At 54.1% G+C, this 23,159-nt stretch overlaps 9 protein-coding genes across 9 annotated transcripts; 5 read left to right on the top strand and 4 right to left on the bottom strand.

Moving 5' to 3' along the window:
* Positions 1-118: 118 nt before the first annotated feature.
* Positions 119-997, bottom strand: MFIFM68171_03229 (uncharacterized protein; the record flags this gene model as incomplete). Its single annotated transcript, XM_071058650.1, has 1 exon — positions 119-997. The coding sequence occupies one exon, from the start codon at positions 995-997 to the stop codon at positions 119-121; it is 879 nt and encodes a 292-aa protein (XP_070914751.1).
* Positions 998-2,554: 1,557 nt separating this feature from the next.
* MFIFM68171_03228 (uncharacterized protein) lies at positions 2,555-4,859 on the top strand (the record flags this gene model as incomplete). Its single annotated transcript, XM_071058649.1, has 2 exons — positions 2,555-2,567; positions 2,635-4,859. The coding sequence occupies 2 exons, from the start codon at positions 2,555-2,557 to the stop codon at positions 4,857-4,859; spliced, it is 2,238 nt and encodes a 745-aa protein (XP_070914750.1).
* A 1,711-nt stretch (positions 4,860-6,570) lies between these two features.
* MFIFM68171_03227 (uncharacterized protein) lies at positions 6,571-7,474 on the top strand (the record flags this gene model as incomplete). The annotated part of the gene is made up of 3 exons (XM_071058648.1): positions 6,571-6,573; positions 6,622-7,344; positions 7,454-7,474. The coding sequence occupies 3 exons, from the start codon at positions 6,571-6,573 to the stop codon at positions 7,472-7,474; spliced, it is 747 nt and encodes a 248-aa protein (XP_070914749.1).
* A 562-nt stretch (positions 7,475-8,036) lies between these two features.
* MFIFM68171_03226 (uncharacterized protein) lies at positions 8,037-8,870 on the top strand (the record flags this gene model as incomplete). The annotated part of the gene is made up of 1 exon (XM_071058647.1): positions 8,037-8,870. One exon carries the CDS (start codon positions 8,037-8,039, stop codon positions 8,868-8,870), a length of 834 nt encoding a protein of 277 aa, XP_070914748.1.
* Positions 8,871-10,205: 1,335 nt separating this feature from the next.
* Positions 10,206-12,572, top strand: MFIFM68171_03225 (uncharacterized protein; the record flags this gene model as incomplete). The annotated part of the gene is made up of 1 exon (XM_071058646.1): positions 10,206-12,572. The coding sequence occupies one exon, from the start codon at positions 10,206-10,208 to the stop codon at positions 12,570-12,572; it is 2,367 nt and encodes a 788-aa protein (XP_070914747.1).
* A 2,131-nt stretch (positions 12,573-14,703) lies between these two features.
* On the top strand, positions 14,704-15,798 carry MFIFM68171_03224 (uncharacterized protein; the record flags this gene model as incomplete). The annotated part of the gene is made up of 3 exons (XM_071058645.1): positions 14,704-14,792; positions 14,852-15,690; positions 15,758-15,798. The coding sequence occupies 3 exons, from the start codon at positions 14,704-14,706 to the stop codon at positions 15,796-15,798; spliced, it is 969 nt and encodes a 322-aa protein (XP_070914746.1).
* Positions 15,799-16,406: 608 nt separating this feature from the next.
* On the bottom strand, positions 16,407-17,417 carry MFIFM68171_03223 (uncharacterized protein; the record flags this gene model as incomplete). Its single annotated transcript, XM_071058644.1, has 3 exons — positions 16,407-16,618; positions 16,706-16,798; positions 16,901-17,417. The coding sequence occupies 3 exons, from the start codon at positions 17,415-17,417 to the stop codon at positions 16,407-16,409; spliced, it is 822 nt and encodes a 273-aa protein (XP_070914745.1).
* Positions 17,418-17,734: 317 nt separating this feature from the next.
* MET15 (Homocysteine/cysteine synthase) lies at positions 17,735-19,385 on the bottom strand (the record flags this gene model as incomplete). Its single annotated transcript, XM_071058643.1, has 6 exons — positions 17,735-17,887; positions 17,941-18,603; positions 18,660-19,020; positions 19,079-19,161; positions 19,220-19,274; positions 19,339-19,385. The coding sequence occupies 6 exons, from the start codon at positions 19,383-19,385 to the stop codon at positions 17,735-17,737; spliced, it is 1,362 nt and encodes a 453-aa protein (XP_070914744.1).
* A 1,882-nt stretch (positions 19,386-21,267) lies between these two features.
* On the bottom strand, positions 21,268-21,891 carry MFIFM68171_03221 (uncharacterized protein; the record flags this gene model as incomplete). The annotated part of the gene is made up of 3 exons (XM_071058642.1): positions 21,268-21,536; positions 21,598-21,726; positions 21,813-21,891. 3 exons carry the CDS (start codon positions 21,889-21,891, stop codon positions 21,268-21,270), a joined length of 477 nt encoding a protein of 158 aa, XP_070914743.1.
* Between the last annotated feature and the right edge of the window lie 1,268 nt (positions 21,892-23,159).

Here is a 23,159-nt window from a genome sequence, read left to right as displayed (position 1 = left end):
TCGTTCGCTAGTTCCCCTCAGCCCTCCCCGTTGCTTTCATATCCAGGCCCGTCATGTATGTGATGGACAGCAGGGATCTACCATTGGATGATCATGATACAATGAAAAAGAGAAAGAATCAACAACAACCCGAGTTCTTCGTGGCATCATTCGTCAACCTCACCGGCCTACTCCCTGCTCCCCCTGCTCCACCCGCACTCGGTCCCTTAACCCCGGACCTCCGATCATTCAGATCGTACTTGCCCGCCTGGATATTCTGGAATATCCGCTCCGCCACGCGCATAAAGGCCTTTTCCACATTCTCGCCCGACTTGGCGCTCGTCTCGACATACTCGAGAACGCCATTGCGGCGCGCCCATTCCTTGGCCTCGGCGCGGGTCACCTCGCGGCGGTTCCCTCCTCCCCCTCCATCCCCATTGCCGTTGTTGTTGTTGGTTTCGTCGGGTGCATCTGGCGAAGCCAGGTCTGCCTTGTTGCCCACCAGCACCACGACAATGTCGGGCTCGGCGATCTGCCGCAGGTCGTTGAGCCAGTCGGTCACGTGCTGGAAGGTGGCCTTGCGCGTCAGGTCGAAGACGAGCAGGGCGCCCGACGCGCCGCGGAAGTAGGAGCGGGTGACCGACTTGTATGTCTCCTGCCCGGCTGTGTCCCAGAGGGAGAGCTTCATGTGTTTTTGCGGCTGGTCGGGTTGCTTCGCGGGCAGGGTGGGCGGCGGAGGGAGCCCGCCGCTGGTGGCTGGAGAGGAGGCATTGTCGGCTGTTTGCGTCGAGGTCGGGGAGGCGAGGGAGGAGGATGAGGATGGTGACGCGAGGGAGCTGGTGTTGGAGTAGGGCGGTCCGACGGGCACGATGCGGGAGCCGAACTCCACGCCGATGGTCACATCGTGGTGGGTGACGAAGCGCCCCTCGCAGAGCCGGATCGTGAGCGAGGATTTACCGCAGCCTGAGTCGCCTATGCATACCAGCTTTGCGATGTAGTCCCACGGTGCGGAGGACATGGGAAACGGGTGCGTGGGGGTGCTGTAGGTTGCGCGGGGGAGGCCTTGGATCAGAGAGTTCGGTGTTGGTGGCGTTGCCTCGCTTGTGGTACAATTATGTTCAAAGAACTCTCGCGAATTACAATATCAAATTGGGTTGTTTCCCTCGTGGTCGTCGTCCATCCCCTCATGTAGCTGAAGAGGTGGTGGTAGAGCGCTTCGTTTGAGACTTGGCGAAATGCAGGTACAAGCTAGAGACAACGCGATCTCGTAAGACAAATGCAGACTAGGAGGTAATTATTATCGGCCAGAGAAATCGATAACCACTTGGGCAGCTGGAAGTCCCAACCAGGACTCAAGTTCGAGTTGGTAGTTGATCGTTGCAGTGCAGGTCGGGAGCATGACCCCAGCCAATCTTTGGGCGACAGCAGAGTAGAGAGCTCCAGTGTTCCACCAAGTCGGATAAATCAACTGTGTTCCAAGATATTATGACCATATCTGCCTACATAATACACAACAAGAAAGAGACTAAGTGCCACAAATGGAGAAAAGGAAGAAAGAAAACGAAGAAAGAAAAGATATGAGAAGAAAATAATGACGATATATCCCACTTATTAGGCAAACTGTAAAGAGCAGTAGAGCGGAATCAAAGACTACATTGCATTAGGTACGGTCACACTATCAGAAGGCATGGTTGATTTATCCGGGTCGATGTTCCGCGGGTGGAGGTGCGGAGCGGATCAGCAGGTCTGGATCGGCAGCTGATGGGGCGGCTATCAGTGACGCAACAGCACGATAACGGCCTGGGAGCGGACACTGGGGCGGTCTGATCCGAGGCATCAATATGTGCTGCATCATGGGACACGTCCTCGTGTCGTTGTGTTGATGCCTGTCAAAAAAAAGAAAATGGAAGTGCAGCTAACGCCAGGCGTCTCCTAAACATGCGATGCTCTCTTCTTTACTCCGTTGCCTTTTTGCTTGCGCCTTCTCCGATGGCCGTTGCTCCGATCTTGGGGCGATCGTTCTGACGATATGCATTAACTAGATGTTTTCCCCAGATGGTGCTTCTCTAGCTGCATAACCGCAAGGGTGCCTTTACCGCATCGGAAACAGGTCAAGTGGCTTGCAGCCTTGGGTCATCGGCTGCAGTAGTCACGCCCGCGTCGGCTGCTTCCGCTGGTGAGCAATCCCCAATCCCGGCCACTGGCTGCCTGCCCACCGATTTCCTCGCCCTGCAACTGGTTTTGCCTTTTGCACAACAAAACCGACCGGTTTACCTTGCGGGTAGCCGGCCCCTCGATCTCTCGTGTACCGCCGATTACACACTTCATATCACCGGTATTTTTGGGCCGATGACCATCCCCGTCAAAGGAGCTGAAGCCTGGAACGAATCATCATTACATCCGCCCAACTTTCTTGACCAACAAACCGGGCCCCAAACTGCCCGTCACCCCGCAACTTTGGTTCAAACCCCATCGCTCATTCTCTTCCGTCTGCGCCACTGAGAGCCTGCCAGCATCTAAAGTGTGCACAAAGAGGTAACGCGCCCTCTTGAGGGGGTGAGTGGAATCTGCCGACATGTTCTCCGAATGTGAGTTGATTTAGTCCGCCTTTCTGGGCCCTGCCCATTCCCGGGATGCCGCTTACTCTATCGACAGATGCCTCCAGATTCCTGGCTCAGTCACAATCACGGCTCTCCAACTTCGGCCAAACAGACCAAGCAGAGCGGTCATCGCGGCCCGGGGACTGGCAAAGCAGAGGAACAAGGCTTGCAGGCCGGGGTTACCTAGGTCGAGGCGGAGGAAACCCGTACCAACCGAGCAGCTCCCGGTTCGGCAGTCTAGCCGCCTTCGGGTCTCGATACGCTACCAACGATGCGCCGCTGTTTCAGGCAGCTCTCGACCATGATGACGAGGATGAAGAGGAGAGAGACCGTGAAGCGGCAGACCTGTTCGCTCTGCAGCGGTCACGACGCGTCTTCGCAGCGAGCCGACTTGACGAGAGCACCGAGACGGATAATGACGACGGCCACGCCTCGGTGGAGCAAAGCCGGGAGTACGAGGAAGGTGGGCTTCCGGCGCGTCTAAGGGGGATCAGGAGCAGCTGGAATGGCACCAGAAGCTACTCCCGTCGGACCCTGGAAGAACAAGACGCTGGCAAAGGCTCCAAGGGACAAAAGCGGCCCAAGTCGAGTGGAAGTGAGGATGATGACAATAAGGGGATGGAAGACGTCGGCCTAGAGTCAACAATCGCCGACAGCGAACCGCCCACTGACCTGACCCTAGAGGCGCCGGCCGATCATGATCCGCCGCCCTTTCAGAAATTCCGGTTGACAGCCACCCCGGATCGGCATCTGCCAAGGAGGAACTCAACCAGTGACTCGGAGCTCGGCTTACCTCCCAGTTCCGTCGACATCAACATAAATGCTGCGCCAACACCATCGCCCGCCGACGGTGAGATCTTTAAGCACGACGCTTTCTTTGCTTGGCTCTACTTGATTGCCCAGGCATCTCTGTTCGCCACCTTCGTCTTGGTTTTCCTACACACTAACGGCGGCAAACCACCGCTCGGGGATACCATTTACACTACGTTGCGGTCGTCGTTCCACTTGTTAGCAGTTGATACGCTGGTGTCGATCATTGTCGCCCTTGTCTGGCTTGCAGCATTGCGATCGTTCGTCAAGCCCCTAGTTTCTCTGGTGCTGGTTGCAGTACCGGTGATTCTCGTCTCTTTCTCCTTGTACCCGTTCGTATCTAGCTACCAGTCAACGAGCGGCAGCACGCGTCTCCAAGACACTGTCATGCGATGGGCGGCTTTCGTACCCGGGATATCTGCGGTCGTCTGGTTGTATCTGGTCTACAAAGGACGGCATGCGCTTCAGTCAGCAGTTGGAATTCTCGAGTTTTCGAGTCGCATCTTGGCCGCCAACTCAGCTCTTGTTCTCGTGGGCATGGGATGCCTCGCCGCGGTGGCGATCTGGACTTGGGTCTGGCTGCTCATGTTCACCAGAGTCTTCCTGGGGGGAAGATTCTCGAGCACGCTTGCTAGATTTATCATCAGCGCGTCCAGCTGGTGGCTCGGAACGTACTTTGTCCTAATGTACATCTGGACGTTGTCTATCATCGCAGGCGTGCAGCGAAGTACCACAGCAGCAACGGTGTCTCAGTGGTATTTCCATCGCAATGCGGTTCCGGCTCCGTCTTCGAGGGAGGTTGTCTCGGCCGCTTTGGGGCATGCGACGACGACGATTTTCGGTACGATCAGTCTATCAACATTACTGGCCCTTGCCATCCGGCTTCCCCTGCTGGTTTTGCCTCGACGGTTGGCGAACATTCTCAACATGCTTGTGTACTCCTTTATCCCGACCCCCATTGCGGCTCTGACGAACCCTTTGACTTTGACATATGCTGCTATCCACTCACAAACCCTAGCCATGTCGTCGAGGGGGCTCAGCCAGATGGATTTCATCTCACCGCAAATGCCGACTACCACGCTCACGCCAGCCGCGCTCCCGAAACACAACCGGTACTCCCCGCTGCTCCCATATAGGCTGGCCAAGCTGATCCTGCATGCGACGAGGTTCATAATGGCTATTGCCCTTGGTTTTGCGGGTTGGGTCATGACGGCGCGGCAGCTGGAGCAGCCCGGTGGACTGGGTGTACGAGGAAGCGCATATGCCTACGTGGTGGGCTTGATCGCGAGCTTCATAGGCTGGGGCATCTTGGGCGCGATGGAAGGGATCTTGAGCGGGATCGTGGATGCTGTCGTTATCTGCTATGGTAGCGAGAAACGCATGGCCACGGGCGCGGGCGGCTACTGCATGGAGGCGGCATACCTCTTTGGTGACCGGAGGGTGGAGCGGGAGAGGGACGAGCTCTACTAAGTCTTTTACAGCGCGGCGTTGTCACGGGCAATCCTGATTTTGACGCATTTTTGGTGATGGGCTGGAGTTTTTTGGGGATTGGGTGTTGGGCCTGCATCCAAAGGGGCACAGTGGTAGACAAAGACATCATGTGGATGGATGATGCATGGGTTGATTCGCCACGGCAGATACCTGAATAGGCAAAGTAGAAATTTGGTTGTGACAGTTCTACTCGTCATGCGCAGGCTGACTATGTTTCCTCTTGTGCGAGCGCAATAACGACAAGTCCGGTAAAGCCTGTAGCATTTGGAGATTCGAGATCCCGTACAGTTATATGAGGGCAATAGTTCGGCAACCTCGGCCAGCGGGATCGGTTACCCCTTAGGGGGATAAGGGGCACAGAAGATTGGAGGAGAGTAGCGATGTACCTCGCCAACCTATTGCGAAGTGCTAATGGCTAAGTAGACATAGCCCACTTGGCAACGCGTTACGGAAGGGTAGCAGCTGCACTCCCAGCAGCATAGACGGACGGGGCCAGAACCTGAGAGGATCCTGTCCCGGTCACCTTTACACACCGATACCCTGCCCAACGATGCCAATAGAGAGCGTATAGCGAAACAGATAGAAGATATCCAGTTCTGTCAAGTACAGCTACTCGTGCCACCACGTTGGGGGAAACTATCACCAGGGATCTTGGACCCTCTTATCAGAGGGAGCCACTTACTAGAACAACGCTCTAGAGGCTAGGTCTTGCGGAGGACGCATTTTTATCTTGCACCTTGAGTAAGGTCGTCTGGGTCATTATTATCCTTAGACAGAACATCCGTTTCCACGCCATGCAATACTACCTCCGAGAAGGAGTTGTTAATAAAGTGGGGCAACGTAGTGCGATACTACCGTCGAGAACCATTTAGTAAGAGACTGTGCTATGGAACGTATATATCTATGTACTGTACTATGTTAACAGTGAGATGTCGTAGTAGGATAGTTACTAGGCATCCAGTCCAGGCCGTTTTCGGCGATCAGGGACAGGCTGCTATTGAATATCTCTATATCTAGATCTAGGTTAAGAGTTGTGACAGGGCAAGTCACTACCCATCAAACAGTCGAAATCGCAAAAACAGCAACGATGCTCCCCCGTGTGGCACAGATGACACAGTAAGCCAATATCTCGGGGAGATGAAACCGAATTCTTTTTTGATAAGTAATTGTCGTCATAATCTGAAATGCCATCTCGTTATAGCTGACTGTACGGATTCGCGATCCGGGGGCTGCTCCAAGTGCTGCAGCTAAACTAGTCAATGTGTCAATGTAAGATGTATGTTGATGTATCTCTTGAACTATTTGGCTGTGCAGTAGTATCTCAATGGGGGAAGAGGGGTGGAGGGATGTTGTACCCCTGTTAAAGTGCCCCCATAGATAGCATGTACGTCCTTTGGTATCACCGACCTACCAGAGCGGTGCGAGAGATATCGATCACAATCCCGTTTTTGAAAGTGGAAGAAAAAGCAATCGCTGTCTAAGGAGTGCCGCCCTCCATAGTATAAGGTATAGCCTGGTTAGACGACTGAATATTGATTCGGATCTCCGGTCGTTACCTGGAAAACACATCGCAATTTCAATCTCAGCCTGCTCAAGGCACTCACTCTCCTTTTTACCCCCTCCCACTTTCTCATAACAATACAAAACCCTCTATCTTTCACGCCCTGTTTCTTACAACGATTATAACACAATGGTACATGCACACTGCTTTATATTCAGGTCGTTATGTTAACTAGCGTAGGGTCTAAAGGCCAACGGCGTCCTCCTCCAAGAGAACGGGCCTATTGAAAGCTTGGATCAGCTTGCGCAGTTCTGCAACAGAGATGTTCCCGTCATCACCATGTTCAGAGGCGAGCTGGACAGCACTTACCTGCTCCTCCGACTTCAGCAGCTCGGCTTCACCAACATCCACGCCGTTGCGGTAGATGTTGGCGCGCCCGTGGACGAGGTCGGCCTTACCAAGCACGCCGCCCATTTCAGCGCCATCTTCAAATTCCTTTACGGCCGCGACCCACTGTCAAGGAAGGCGTCACGCCCGCCATCCGCGCCCACGCCGACGTATGTGGGCATGTTCCTGGTCAGCAGCTCACTCACCCGTCTGGTCACCGCACGCCTGGTCACGGGCTACGCCAAAGCCCTGAATGCGGGTCTTCTGCCCCATACGGCCAATCCTTCGCAGAACAGCCGGCCCCGGCTCAACAAATGCACCCAGCGCCTTAGCTTCCCCAGACGATTCAGGAGCCCCTATTCCCATTCCGTCGTCTCGCGAGAGAAGAAAGCGGAAAAATCAGCCGCGGCCGGGCTGACCATCATGTCTGAGCGCAAGCTGAGCGGCGATGAAACCTGTGATGCCGGGAGTTCGAGGACGGCCCATTGGGGGATACGGAGAGTTTCTGCATCCCGGAAGATGCGTACCAATGGACGCGACGCGGCATGGATCATCCGACCCAGAAGCTCACACTCCGTCCGCCTTGCATGACATCGGTCATACACTTTACCTGCCCTGTTCCGTTGTGGCAGAGAATCCTCGCTATATTCGGGACCGGGACCGGGACCATTGGGAGCGAGGACAGCAGATAGTCTGGCGAATTTAATCGTACCTTGCACGACTGGAGTATAGGGGCATTGCAGGGTTTGGGGGCCGGGCGGCGCGGAGGAGCTTCAAATTGGGAAAGGTTCCATTGTGTTAGAGATCTCCTTCGCATCTATTCTTCCTTTTTTAGTTTCTTTTAGTAAATCAGACCAGGATGATACCTTACTCTCAAGGCCCTTACTGTTACTTTCCCCATTTTTGACGCTCCGTTGGCTCTCCGAAGGGCCACTGCCCTCAGTCAGCTGTGGATCTCGGACGGCCCCGCTTCAGTAGGTACAAGCCCAGACATGTACAACGCCTTGTGCTCTACATGATGTACATATTGTACATGTACGGCGCAGACCGTACATATATAACCTGGTGATCGCCCTCGATTCCGAAACTTATCTCGCTCAACTCCTGTTAATCTTGCATGCCAAAACCATACACCTACCTACCACTCTTCCAATTGATTGCATTTCTCCTTCCCACATGTTTCCTTTTCACAGTACGTCTAAGCTCCTCAAGCGATCTCTGAAATTCGGAGGTTCCAGGGCCAGCTGACCAATTCTCTATTGCTCAAGATGACTGATTCAACGCAACTCGTCTATCAACGAGATGGAGAGCGGCTATTCCATACCGCCAAACTCCTTTCCATCGTCCCGGTATCCGCACTCACGGCGCCGGACCAGGCTCTCGTAAAGGATTTGTCAGAGATAGAGCACGCCGTCATCACGGATTCTACCATATTCCACGTCCAGGGCGGCGGCCAGCCGTCGGATATTGGAACCATGACCTCCTCTTCTGATGCCGCAGCTGCCAAGGCCGACTCGACTTTCGAAGTCAAATCGGTGCGTCAGCCAGCCCAGGGTAGCCAAATCCTCCATTTCGGCCGTTTTATCCCTGTCGACGGGGCTACTGCCGGCTTTGATGCGGGAAAGGAACTGCAACAACGCGTCGATCCGGAGAAGCGCAACCTGCACTCGCGTCTGCACACCGCGGGACATGTCATGAGCCTGGCCATCCACGCGCTCTGCCGCGAAGGCGTGCTCCCCCCGCTCACGGAGTCGAAAGCCTCACATTATCCCGACTCGGCCGCAGTTGTGTTCAATGGCACGCTTGAGGCTAAGCACAAGGATGTCATCCAGGCTAAGACGGATGAGTTTGTGCGATCAGCCCGGCCCATCACGATCCACTGGTGGCCGATGGAAGAGCTGCTGAAGAAGTGCCACGGAACTAGCGAGGGATTTGCGTTGCCTGAGGGAGAGACCATGGGTCGAGTGGTGGAGATTGAGGGCCTAGGAAGTTATCCCTGCGGTGGAACGCATGTTCAGGATTCCAGTCAAGTGGGCAAGATAGAAGTGAAGAAGATCTCGCGCTCCAAGGGGACAAGTAAGGTGTCATATCGAGTCGTATAGAATTTCCCAAGGGCAGCCTTGATTGCGTTGGGCATGGAGTTTAGAGGTTGGCGTCGGCTTCGGGGGACGTAAGAGTTCAATAGACGGTATCTCTGCCATGATCCTTGCCCTTGGAGTGTCCCTCTAATACTAGAGTTACAACGCAGGTCTGGTTTGAGAACAACGTCGGTAAGTGACAGAGATATAGGGTTCTCTGCGGTTAGGACTGCACATCTTGTCTCACCTGCCAATCTCTGCAGAACAAGTCTTTTTAGGCGGTGCCGATTTGCGGACAGAGCTAGTTTTCAGACGGTACAGATTCAGGTGTAGGTATCCGCTACCGACCTCCACCCGTCTATAAAGAAGGTTTGGCCGGTCTACTCAATTAAGCCGCCGGGCGAGTAGAGCGTGACCTTACGATATTTGTTCGCATGGCCTTCGAGCCATTGTATGGCGGCTTCCAGAAATTTTGTGCGTCCTAATAACTTTATATAATCATCCGAACAGTCGGCGTCACAGAAAATCTTGGGGAATTAGCGGCAGACAGTTGAAGAATCAGAGAGGGCATATGCGATTTGATCTCCCCCTTTCTGGCTGTCTACGCCCCGACGATTCTGACAAGCACGAGATCCATTAAGGAACGAGAACTATAGAGCAGCCTCAGGGAAATCTCAGGTGAAAAAAATACAATATTACAACAAGCTAACTTCATTTCTCTCGGGATTGAAATACAGGACAGCAAGTCCAGATGATCTCCTATACAGTCAAATTCTTGGTTTCTACCTGCTGGAATCTCGTGCCACGCTGTGTTAATTATAGCCGTACGGCCCTTGAGTCCCACGGCGGTAACATGGACTTTGGGGGTCGGCCGCGTTCAGTGGTACAGTACAATACGTCGAAGGTTAAGGTACCTTAGTCAAGGGTATCAAAACTCGCCAATCAGGGCTAGCCCAAATCGGCGCTCTAGACGGCAAAACAGACCTAGAACCATAAGTCGTAGGAGGGAGATTTACCCCAGTGTGAGGGGTTTAATAAGGTGTTAATCTCTATCCTAAGTCGTCCAACGACCAGCGCTGTCAGTGCAGTTGAACTCGGAAAGGAGCGTCAGATCGGAGCACATCAACCCCACAGCTCCTAGCCATAGGCAACATGTTTACACAGATGCCCAACTGTGCCAAGACACAGGAGTCATATGTTCAGGTAACTTGCCCCGCTCCCTCTCTCACAACCCCTCTTCGCCGGATCAAAATTTAGCTGACCTTCTGCCTTTGATATTGCAATAAACTCTTTATCGAGGAAAGCCTAGATTGCAGCCGTATAGAATAAGGTAACATCCTGGCAAAACACCCGGGACTGATGGACACGCACCAAGCCATTAGCTTCCTCCAGGACATTCGCGAGCGATTGCAACATCCAGATCCTGGACGTCCAGACCTAAGATCGTTTACCTTCGAGAAACCTCACACTTGCGGGCACTGCGAGACCATAAGACTCGATCTTGGTATTAAGAAGCCGGTATACATCTGTTTCGAATGCCGCCACGAAGGAGTCGGTAAAACATCAAACAATGGTCAATATGTTTGTGCCAGCTGCGGTCGATCTTTCGCAGCCACTGGGGGAGATGACCTGTGGTATTCTGCGGTGCTGGACCACAATGTTCTTCAAGCCGCCGATGCAGCCAGGGCAGGCTGCGAGCTCTACCGCTGGATTGCTGAGAAGACCGTTGGGTACATCTCAACTGTGACGAAGAAATGGGATACGGAAGAAGCTATGGATGTCATAGCAAAATATTGCCGGTTCCAAATCTCTGGCATTTCCTCAATGAACTCCGGCCAAGGTGGGCAATGCGTGCTGAGCTTTAAGCTTGTCTGCAGCGGTGCCGTCTCGGAAGGTCATCCAAGCCACTCTACATTTCTTGGGACATTGCCTGCCTGGGCTGCCGCCAGCGATCCTGCTTCGAAATACATCTTGTCTCGGCCCTACGAACGGGACGTCAAGTCTCAGGAGTCCATGTTATTTGCCCAGCAATGTTTCCAGGCGTGCATGAGGAACCATCCATGGTGTAGGACTGATCAGATCGGACATCTGAGCCTGGCTCGAAAAGTCAAGGAGCTCCTTCCAAGGGAGAAGGTGTACTTCAGCGACATACCCACACGGCTGATTGACGTGGGCAAACACGATTCTCCTCACCTGAAACTTGTTGAAACGGCCGATAACACGGTTCTCATGAAAGCCGTTGCCGAGGCCGGATTCATGGCGCTTTCCTACTGCTGGGGAGGCGACCAACCTGCTAAACTCCTCAAGGCCAAGCTCGAAGGCTACAAGCAAAACATCGACTCGTCCGAGCTGCCTCAAACCGTCCAAGACGCGGTCTGGGTGGCACGAGTGACGGGTTTCCGCTACCTTTGGATTGATTCCCTGTGCATTTACCAGGATGACGACGATGGAAGAGGCAATAACCCCGATAAAGAATCCGAGATTACCCGCATGGCGAGCTACTACGGACGTGCTACGATCACATTGTGTGCTGCCTCCGCCGAGAAGGCCGTTGATGGTTTCCTCGGCGCGAGGGAAGATCCTACGTTCGCTGTTGGCCCTATTCGGATCCAATTGGGACTCAAAGAAACCGGACAAGCCATCGGCCACGTTTATCTTATCGAAGAAACCGATCCTCCCCCGGCCGAGCCCACCACCACACGCGGCTGGACTCTTCAAGAGTCTCTTTTATCTCGGCGCGTTCTTATCTTCGGCCGGCGTCAGCTTTACTGGTCATGTCTCAACTCCTTTGGTGGCTGCGGCGGGAACTTGGTCACGCTCACTGATAGAACCATCCCGGGCGTTCAGTCTCTTGTAGACGGCATCTATCCCGTCGGCTCCTTGATTGATCAGCCTACTTCGATACAGTGGGGAGTGATCGTTCGGGATTATACCCAGAGGGACCTTGGACGTGGCGAAGACAAGTTATGGGCTGTGTCAGCGCTTGCGCAGCATATGGTTGCGGTGAGCAAGAAACGCGGGGAAGACCCGTTATACGCTGCTGGTCTTTTGGTGGACCTGCGCCAGCCTGGGACGTGGTTGCCTCAGCTGTTGTGGCACCTCATTTCGCCAAAACTGACGAGACCGAATACCTACCGGGCGCCTTCGTGGTCATGGGCGAGTGTTGATGGGCCCGTGATGGTGCCTTCGTGGACGCCGAGCTTGACAGAGTACGCCGCTGTTGAATCCTGGAAAGTGGAGCTCTCTGTTCCGGCCGCTCAATATGGAGCCTTGAATGGAGGTCACATAGTCCTAACGGCAAGGGTACAGCCGCTAAGTCATGCTCGGGCGGCTTCCGAGGTTTCATGGGCGAAGAAGAAAACTGGTATCCAGTACGACAATTATTATTCCTACGGTCCACTGGGCCAAGAAGAGGGAAGTGAAAGCCGGTGGGCGCTGATTTTGTTGGCGGACTCTTTTGATGATAGGAAGACGATTGAGGAAGGGCTGGAGAGCCGGCAACTGGAAAGCGAGTTGCTTCTTGTTGGCATGCGACCGCTGACTGGTGAGCTGGTCGGGGTGGAGGGCATCCTCGTGGAACCGCTTGCGTGCGATGCCTCGGTTAAGTCGTATGAGCGAAGGGGAAGTTTTCAACTGAGAGCGGGTATCCAGAAAGGAGGACGCCCAGAGTCTAGCGTCTTCAGGTTCTTTGACAACGCAGAAAAGGTAACTCTCAGAATTGTGTGAGGCATTTCTAAACTCCCCAAAAATGCGGCTCATGTTATCATCATGCAATCCAGATACCTCTCTAGAATAATGGGAGGCTTTTTGTTAAAGACTTCATGTAATCCCGCACTAATCAGTATTGAGATATCTGAATCCACTTCCTTCGATGTATTTTTTTGCGATAGTCCCTTATACTAGTAATTCTAAATTTTCTATTCTACCGTTAGCTAAGATAAAACCTACGTATACTAAGTACCGGGAATACACCAGACTACCCCGTAATGAGTAAATATTTAGTGAAACAGGCAAAAATCCCTTACATTTCCGATCTATCATTATCAATCTAAGACACTAATAATAACCTGCCTTTCTATGCTATTCTAGATGACAGCTAGAGCTAGAGACCAAGGGGGCTGGAGAAGAGGAGGGGCGGCAGAAGCTGAAGCCAAAAAATGAAAAACCAAGGCCTAATACAATACTACTCTTTCATTTGCCACTAACCGGCTTTTACTATTGTTGTTTCCTATTTGTTATCAAGTCTCGTTCTGAGAATTGTAAATCTTGACTTCTAGAGCGTCAGACATAGAACTAGAGATAAGCACTTTATGAACTCTCGCTTGGTGTGTACCAAGGAAGATAATGCTAGCTGGTGGAATGACCCGCACTGCCGAGCAGTGTCTGGGCTGTTGCAGTGTGGATGCCCAGATGGTGTGGGTCCCCTAGTGGGCAGACGGTCTGGATTCTGGGACTGTTATGACCTCCTGGGATCCCTGAACCTTCTCCGGGCACTGCCTTTTTATTTGTCATATATTACGGGGGCCCGGCCCCCTGAGATAGCGACACTTTGACAATTGAATCAAGTCGTTTATCTTACTTTCCATGCAACATGAGCCGTAGAGCGTCAAGGATGACGGCTCAGGGGTAAGCTATAGCATATAAAGACCCTCTCATATCAGGTTTCCCTCAGGGCCTGAAATCTTCAATCAATAATCTTACCTTACTTTGTGTACACCATGCATGTGTTCGTGAAATGGCTCTGCCAGTCCCATCTGATGCTTTAGATGACATTAGTTGTGGGGCCCAAGATATCCCGAAACAGATATGATCACTGATTTAAGGCTGAAGATTATTCAGATCCTGAGAAGGACCCTGAGATGAGTCTTTTTATATATATCATGGATGACCTTTGGGCCGTCCGTAATGGCGGGTCACAAATCAAGCACTGTAGGGCAGTGCTGGTATCTTTCACTACGTAACACTATTACTTGTTGATATAGGTTTTCACTCAACTTATACAGGACGGTTTTCCTATGTATCTAGTGCCAGAAGGACCGGCACACATTTTAGGATAGAACGGTGTATGAAGCATGAAAAGAATACACATGTTTTATATAATATTAAGTGTTTTGGTAAACTGATAGTTAGCATGTGGAAATGTTGACCGCTTCTCATATAGAAGCCCCGTGATACGGAGGGCTCCAATGTTTGCAGTGCTTCGGGTCCGCACCCTACTGTACAACGCTTGGGCCACAGCAATCACCACTAGCCACCCCATTAGCCACCGCGGCCGCTCTCGCCTCTCAAGAAGGTGGAGGAATGCGGCTGCGTGTCAAAGACTACACACATATCCGGCCCTATTATTGTAGTTAGTTTTTACGTTTTGCCAAGCAGGGGGTCGAAAACGGGACCCTGGATGCGTAGTGTGACCCCCCACCAGACATGGCGATCCGGTTGCCACTTCACTGCGCTCCGTCGATCCTGAGGAGTACTACCTTCTTCCCGTCTTGGAGGGGCTGTGCTAACCCGGCACGAGATGACAAAGCCTGTCGCCCCCTCACTGGAGTTTCCTTGCTTCGTCGAGCCCGGGCTCGACTGGATCATTCATAAGCCTACCGCCACGGGTGCCGCGCGTATCCGTTGTCATGGATGCCCCATATATTGTCTGGGTGTCCTGATCCAAGAAACCCGAGTTTTGCATCATCCGCATCCGAAACCCTTCCCTTACAAAACAGACAGTTACCCTCTACCCCGCCGTTCCCATTTACTACCCCGCCATACTTGAGGCTTCTCTCAAAAGTGTCGGGTGGTTCTCCTCTATCGCCCGCCGCCGCGCCAGGATCTTGTCCGATTTGTCAGTCTCTTCATCAACGTCATGGCTGATTTCGAGGCACCTGCGGGTCCTCCCCCTCCCAAAGTACCCGAAGGATGGGTAGTGCGCTGGAACGAGCAATACAAGGAATGGTGAGCCTTTGTCCCGCCCGCCTCCAAACAATAAAATTCCCGGACTAACCCTCTTCAAGGTTCTACGTAAACACCTACACCAAAAAATCCCAATGGGAAAAGCCCACCGAGCCCGCCCGGCCCCCATCCGCCGAGGGCAGCAGCGCCCCGGCCGGTGCCCCACCCTCGTACGCCCCCGGCGACCAGCCCGCCCCGACTGACACCAAGAGCAACCCCTACAACGATAATCACAACAGCAACCAGTTCCAGCCGGGCGCATCATTCTCCACCAACACCGAAGAAGACGACGCCCGCCTCGCGCGCCAGCTCCAGGCCGAAGAGGACGCCCGGGCCCGGGCCTCCTTCGGCGGCGGCGGCGGCGGCAGCACCGGCGGGGCATACCCGGCGGGGCCGTCGTCGTACCCGTCGCAGCTCCCGCCGCGGCCCGACCACCTGGAGAAGGGCAAGCGATTCCTAGGGAAGCTGCTCGGCAGCAAGAAGCCCGGCGGCAGTAGCAGTGGCGGACTTCCGGGTGCGCTGGGGGGTTTGCTTGCTGGGAAGCATGGCCACCAGAGCGGGGGGTATCCGGGGAGCCCCGGGCCCGGATTCCACGGGGGGACGCCGGCGCACGGCGGCGGGTACGGCGGGTACGGCAGCGGCGGCAGCGGAGGGTACTACCAGCCCCAGCAGCCCCACGGCGGTGTTGGTGGGTATTACGGGGGGTATTCGCAGCATGGGCCCCATCACGGGAGCCATGGATATGGGCATGGTGGGTTTGGAAAGCCGTCGAGAGGGAAGCCTGGCATGGGCATGGCCGCGGGCGCCGCGGCGGCGGGTGTCGGTGCGGGGCTGGTGGGTGGCGCGTTGGTTGCGGATGCTATTGATGATAGCCAAGAGGCGGCGTATGACCAAGGGTTTGGTGAGTATTCGCTCTTTGTTTCTGATTGACTGACGGTAGGAGATGGGTTGCTAACGCCTGTGAATAGATGACGGGATGGATGGTGGTGATTTTGGAGGCGACTTCTAAAATTCGTGAGAAGGAGTGGGAGTACGGAGCCGGCTGAAGCCGCGGGAGCTGTATTCTTTAATTACGTCGTCTTGTTGGCTTTGATCTCTTGCCTTTCCTTTTCTTGACGATATCTAGTTGTTCATTCCCGTTCTTGTCGGAAATGTGGCATTTGGCATCCGGCATCCGGCATCCGTTGTATTATGACGCTTCTGCCACGACATCGAGGTCGGCGCATGCGTACATACTCTCCCGGATAGCTGCAGTAATGATCCGAAGTACCGCTATATGATCTGCCGACGGAGTTCTGGTGTCTAGTGTCACTTACTCGTACGCGATGAAAAAGAGGCTATTGCAAGACTCAGATTAAAATAGGAAGGGATGATGTATTATAGGATGCCGATGGTCTATCTCAAGGCTGACTTCCTAGTGATATGTAGAACATGAGAATATCAATGTGAGCATGTTGATGCGTGCGATTCCGGGACACTCTTTGTCTATTGTTGCTCTACACTTTAGTTCTGCTAGGATTACCTGGCACTACCAGAAAACACTCGAATAGCCATCTCTATGCGCATATACGTACAAACATCGGGCCTTGTTCTCACTTACTCTAATCAGACACCCAGCTACCTCTTCTTCTTGCTCTCTCCTTTTGCCTTGGCCTGCCCCGACCCTCCATTACCCTCATCCGGCTTAGACGACGAAGACCCGGCCAGAAACGCGGCCATGTCAAAGTTGCTCATTGGGTTGGCAGGCTGTCCAGAGGCCGCACCCATAAGAGCATTCATGGGGTTCTCCTTTTGCCTCTCCTCCCATTCAGCGCGCATTTCGGGGTCCACTGAGAATAACTGTCAGCCATCATTCCCGCCACAAGGTCCCGGAAACGCAAAAAAAAAAAAAAAAAAAAAAAAAAAAGGAGACTTACTATTCTCCACCAACTTCGGCATCCCAAAGAACAGCGCCATGCTGACCAGACTCAGGAGGATGATGGGATTCCGGAAGATGCTCAAGACCGAGACTGTGTTCCCTCCTGTCAGCACAACAGCAGCAGCAACAACAACAACAGCCCCCCTCATGTATTGGGCAAAAAAAAAAAAAAAAAAAAAAAAAAAAAACGCACATTTGCTCCTCTCCATGAAATACCCCTTCTCCCCCGCGACCCTCAGATCCATCACCACCCCAGCGCCCCGATCTCGTCCCCCCCCTCCCACATCCGCCGTATCTCCCACAACGACAACCGCCTCCCCTTTGTTCCCCCAGTCGTTCCCCCGGTACGTCTCCCACGCCGCGACCCTCAGCCCCGCTCCGCCGCCCCCCTCCGCATCGTCGGCCGCCCTCAGCACGTCCACCCGTAGCGGCACGAACGCGTGCGTCGCACAGTGCACGTCGGCGAGGTACGACCCGGGCGTGACGTTGCGGAAGACGAAGGTGTTGGCGACGGACAGCGGCGCGGCGAGGGCCTTGCCGAGGGTGGAGAGGGTCGCGCGGGTCGAGGCCGGGAGGGTGTGCGGGTTGGGGATGAGGTGGGTGGGCGGGATGCGGAGGGCGACTGTTGTTGTTTCCGGGGGGGTTGAGGCGCGGGCGGAGGCAGACCCGAGGGCGCTCAAGAGGGGGAGGAGGAAGGTGGTGAGCTGCATGTTCCGGCTTGGGTGGTTGTGTGCAGCGAGGTGCGCGGTGACGGTGATGGGGTGTTTTCTGGGGGATGATGGTGGTTGATTGTGGGACCTACGGAGTACTGCTTTCCAGTGACGAAATGCGGCTTGCAAGGGGTTGATTACAAGGGGGTGTGATTGGTTGCAGGGCTATCGGTGGTGCGTGCGTCGAGTGATAGGGGAGGGCACCTCGCCTGAGCTCTCGGGTTCACAAGGCGTCTCACAAGGGGCTGATAGGATACAGAAATTATTCAATATTCATTGACCAATTCAGAAACACGCCTGCTATACTAAAAAGCAAATCAGACCACAGTAGGAGCTTCCTCGGCCTTAGCATCTGCCGACTGCTTGTCGCCGCTCTTGGTCGTCGCAGCCTCAGCAGCCTTGAACGACTGCTCGAAATCGGCAATGATGTCGTCGATGTGCTCGGTTCCGACGGAGATGCGGATAAGATCCTGATGTTCTGTCAATGTCGGCTCAACCCTGCCCATCAACGTTGCTTGCTTACCTCGGTGACACCCGAGCTAACCTTCTCCTCGTCGGTAAGCTGCTCGTGCGTGGTTGTCCAGGGGTGGATAGCCAACGTCTTAGAGTCGCCAACGTTGGCTAAATTGGAGATGAGCTTGAAGCCGTCGACAATCTGGCTACCGGCGGCGCCGCCACCCTTGACGCCGAAGCTCAGGACACCACCGAAGCCGCGCTTTAGGTATTTCTTGGCCGTCTCGTGGGACGGGTGGCTCTCCAGGCCAGGATACGATACCCACGAGACGTAAGGGCTCTTCTCCAGGTATTTCGCCAGCGTCAGAGCGTTCTGGGCGTGTCTCTCAGCACGGAGTGACAGCGTCTCGATACCGATGAGGAGCTGCTGAGCCGCGAAGGGGTTCAGGCAGGCGCCGAGGTCTCGGAGGATTTCGACTCTGACTCTGATGATGAAGGCGATGGGCCCAAAAGTCTCCCAGAATTTGAGGCCGTGGTAGCCCTCAGACGGCTCAACCATCTGCGGGAACCGCTTGGCATGCTTGCCCCAATCAAACTTGCCGCTGTCGACAACCACGCCGCCGATTGTTGTGCCGTGACCACCGATCCACTTAGTCGCCGAGTGCACGACAATGTCCGCGCCGTGATCGATTGGGCGGACAAAGTAGCCACCAGCGCCGAAGGTGTTGTCGACCTAGAAAGGGTCAGCGTTTGGGAGAATCTCCTCCTAGTAGCCCGGGTTCCACATACCACAACGGGAACGCCCTTCTCGTGCGCAATCTTGACAATGGCCTCAAAGTCCGGTACATTGTAGCGTGGGTTGCCAATGCTCTCAATGTACACGGCCTTGGTCTTGTCATCGATGGCAGCTGCGAAATCCTCTGGCTTGTCCCCGTTGACAAACTTTGTTGTGATGCCGAAACGCGAGAAGAGGACCTTGAACTGATTGTATGTGCCGCCGTAAAGGTTAGATGTCGAGATGATGTTGTCACCAGAGTGCGCCAGCGCCGAGATGGCCATGAACTGCGCGGCTTGGCCAGAGGCCGCAGCCACGGCGGCGACACCTCCCTCAAGGGCAGCAATCCTCTTTTCAAACACGTCGACAGTGGGGCTGAAAACGTGAGCATGTTGCTTCTGTGTCTCCGTACTAACAATCTCCTGCCACTTACTTCATTATCCTGGAGTAGATGTTGCCAAATTCCTTAAGGCCGAAGAGACGGGCACCATGGGCAGAGTCATTGAAGACGAAGCTCTGTTTTGCGACATATTAGCGCTCTGTCCTCGCCACCTCTAGATGCAACACTGCTCACCGTCGAGGCGTAGATGGGAACGGCGCGGGCATTGGTAGTTGGGTCCGGATCCTGCCTACAATGGGTCAGTCCTGTCAGTTGTCCGGGTACATGTTACGAGGGGGGCAAGTAGCGCGTACCCCGCATGGAGCTGGAGCGTCTCGAACTTCTGGGACAGATCAGACATGGTGGCAGGGTACGTTGTCGAAGGAGAAGGGTATCAATGGGTACCGTCAAGGGCGAGAAACAGTCGTAGAAGCCACTCCCAATAACGGGGGTTCGGATGGAAAACAAACAAAGAGGGAGGTTGAGGACGAGATGGACGGGAGCGGAGGGGTGGAAAGCGGTCCCTTTTTCTATGTCACTATCCGCCCACGTCCTGATTCAATCCAAGCCGATCGTCACTCTTGACCTCGTCCGTACACCTAGTTAGGCCATGCCACCTTGGCCAATTTTTGTTAGACACTGCTTTGCGATGCCCAGCAGCCGGGATCCCCTCCCACCCAGTCGCACACGTCGCTTGGGGGAAGGAGTGGGGTGAAATCTAGCACGCAATCGCGCCATCGACTAATGGCGCGGGGCAGCCATCCTCGGGCAGGGTCGAGCATTCCCATTGTCACTTTTTTTCACGTTGAGGATGCTGTGCTTTGGGCTTGCAGCCCGAGCTGACGAGGAAGAGTAATATCCTATCTCTGGGAAGGTAGTCGTCACTGCGCAACTCCAACGCATGTTCCTTACCACCTGTCTTGTAGACTGACTACAGCTGCTGGCCAGAACCCCCATATTTCTCGACCCCGAGAATTGACGAATTACCATCAGACAGAAGCCAACTACTCATGCAGAGTTATGTGGCTGCATGCAGGGTGCCACAGACAGAAGATGAATTGATGTGCACGAGACAGGCATACCACCCCAACTGCCCCCTTGCCCCGTGCCACGGTGTCGCGGGGTAGCTAACCCCCACTTCCATCGAGGGGTCAACCGTGTAACCTCGCCGATCACTTACACGACTGGAATTGTTAGGCCCAGAAAGCGGCGAACGTGCAGGAGGCTGGCAAAGCTACCCGTGTCTGCAAACAGCTTGTGTCAGAAACGGCGTGCATTGCGAATTGGCTTGCGTTTCGGAGCTCCGATCTGGGGACTGGATCTCATCTGATGCCTTAAAGAAGCAGCTAAAGCAGGGCGAAGGGTTATACTCTCAGTCTTAAAAGACAAAATGCATCTTTAGCCCGATAAAGCTACACTTGCCTGTCCCGACCCCGGTTTACATTAGAAGCTTAGAAAAGACCCCCAAAACGCCCGCCCCTTTCGAGGGCCAGCGGGAGGGGCCACTCCGCGCCACTGTACGTACAAAATATGTATGGACTGCGAACGTGGGTTGCGGGCTGTGGGCTGTGGGCTGTGGGCTGTGTTGTCTGTTTCTATTTTCACTTGTGACTCCGAAGCTTTGCATAAACTGCCCCTGACGCCGTGGGAAAGAGACGCTTTTGGAATTTGGCAAGCTGGCACAGGGCATGATCGAAGCTAGCAAGATTCCGGAGTTTATTCCCAGATGAACACTTTTTATACACCAAACACAACAAGTAGCTCTAGCCATTCAAAAGTAAGAAATACATCGGATATATATACCTCCTGTGGCAGTAATTATACTCAAAGCCTCCCAACGCCAAAGCATACCCCCTTTTCATCGCAAAGATAGCGCCGAACCCTAACCCTCGCTGAATCAGGAGGAGACCCAGTCCCGTCCCGGCAGACCGTCTAGGCCATGCAGGATGACAGCGCCAGCAAAAGGAAAACCCCGTTCCGTCCCATCCCACCCGCCCACAGAATCCCATAGGAAGCCGACCCTCGTATTCTGTTGCTTAGGCCCACATGGCCAACCATGAGGCTGAAATAAGGTAATGTAGTAATGCAATGGTCCCAGCCTCGCCATGAGGTACAAACCACCCCTCTATGCTTAGATTGCTCGATGCCACCTGGTGATGTCAGGAAAATGTTGCGGATAAATCACGGATGCACCCTAGGCCCCCATAATTATACCGCCTGCGTCCTCCGAGAGCCCGATCTTATTAAGCCGTCTGCTTCATCGCCGGCGCCGAACCCGCAGCCGACGGCCTCCGGAACCCGGCCTTGAAAAGGTCCCTGCCCAGCAACACGGTCGATGAAGTCCAGATGGCAAACGACAGGGCGGCAAAGACGGCGTCGACTTGGGCGGCGTGGCAGACGGCTCCCCGGCAAAAGAGCAGTTTGCTGAGGAAGACGGCGAGGGCGACGAAGCCCGAGAACCAGAACAACACGTTTGTGATTTCGACGCCGAGGGCGATGTACGGATTTGAGGCTGGGACAAATTGGTTAGGCATACCTTGGGAAACAAGAAAGGCGAAACAGTGGAAGTTTACCTCTGGGGTAGAAGCGTGGAACGGCTTCTATGGAGACCAGTGAAAGGATTGACCATATACCACCAAAAATGAGAAAGTTGAGCTGCGAGGGGGAGGCGACGACCATCGTGGCATTGTACCAGTGGACGACTGCCGAGATTGTATTGTCAGTTCACGATCGAATCTACACTGCGCCTCTTAACGGCGTAGTGCGGTGTTGAGGGATCCTTCCATACCAGACGCTGAGAGGCCCACCACCGCCAGGGCAAGGAGGCCCTGGATGATTCGGATTGGAAGGATCAGACCGAAGCCCATCTTTGTGTATCTCTTGGCACCTTGGGAAGAAGTATGGTGATGCACAACGCAAGGTCGTAGAATGAAGGAGAGTTGGGGTTGTAAGAAGAACAGAAGAGAAAATGAGCGACTATGATACTAAGGAGAAATGAAAAAAATCGTAGAATTGGAAAGAGAAACACCAAGAAGGAGAGACGATAACTAGACAAAGAAGTGAAGGGCACACAGCAAACAGCCGGCAACTCACCCGAGCCTTCAACCGACTTATCTGCCTGCGTTACCTTTGAGGCCCTCCTGAAACAGAGATCACCAGGAACGCTGTCATGCACGATAAGTAGGCGGGGCGGGAAGTGCAACCGGTCCAATGGCCGCACAGCAACCATGGGCATTAAGGTGGTAGAGCATCGTGAAGCTCGCTTCGATGCCGGTACTCACCCTTTCCGGCCCGCTTAGCGCCCGCCCGATCGCCATGTTGATGGCTGTTTCTATATCAGTCTGTGACTTACAAAGAATCGACGAGAGATGAAGTGACTGGACGCGCGCATGCAGATCGTCGAGGAAGCATCTAGACTCGGGTTATGTCCAAGCTAAGAATGCAGGCTTCAATAAGTAGGCATCGCTAAAGAGCCAAAGGCCATGCCGCATCGCCTATGTTGAGCACTTGCTGGAGCAAAGGTCTTGCTCCCAGCCGACGACGAAGGGTGGAAGTAGAGTCAGTTGGCCAGCACGGAGTGCAGACCATCAAGCGCTGAGAGGTGAATGTCTTGTTGGATTCACCGTATCAGACGATCACAACACCATAAAAGCTAATCGTTCGTATAGCGTCTTGATCCTAAAATGCGCGAGAATGGAAAACTCCCACGTTCTGAATGAGTGATTGGGGGGGACATATCTGGTGGCATTTCGCAAGGTTCCCCGACCTCTTGGCGGTTTCGGAGAAAATCGTTAGGGGTTAACATAGGTGGCCAATGCGTTGAGACGCCAAGCAAGGCCAATTCCCATGAATCGCGGGGTGAAGGCTAGGCGTCTGTAAAGAAATTGGTTATTCGCAGCCAGGTTACCCAGCCGAGGTCGATGTCCGGCCGAGGCAGCACGGCGCAACTTCTCGATGCGATTCAAGCAGCACGGAATGGACCAATGTTAGTTTTCAAGCATCGAAACAATCAGCTCAGGCTTTTCGTTTTTCTCAAGGCGCTGCGGATCCCGGCGTTTGGACTCCAAATGCCCGGGTGGGGACAGTGCGGATCAACAAACTCGGGTCCTCGCTACACGTAGCTGCCATTCGACGC

Source organism: Madurella fahalii (genome assembly GCF_045866475.1).
Source record: "Madurella fahalii IFM 68171 DNA, scaffold_2, whole genome shotgun sequence".
Classification (NCBI taxonomy): domain Eukaryota; kingdom Fungi; phylum Ascomycota; class Sordariomycetes; order Sordariales; genus Madurella; species Madurella fahalii.
This window is presented reverse-complemented; position numbering and strand designations above follow the sequence as displayed.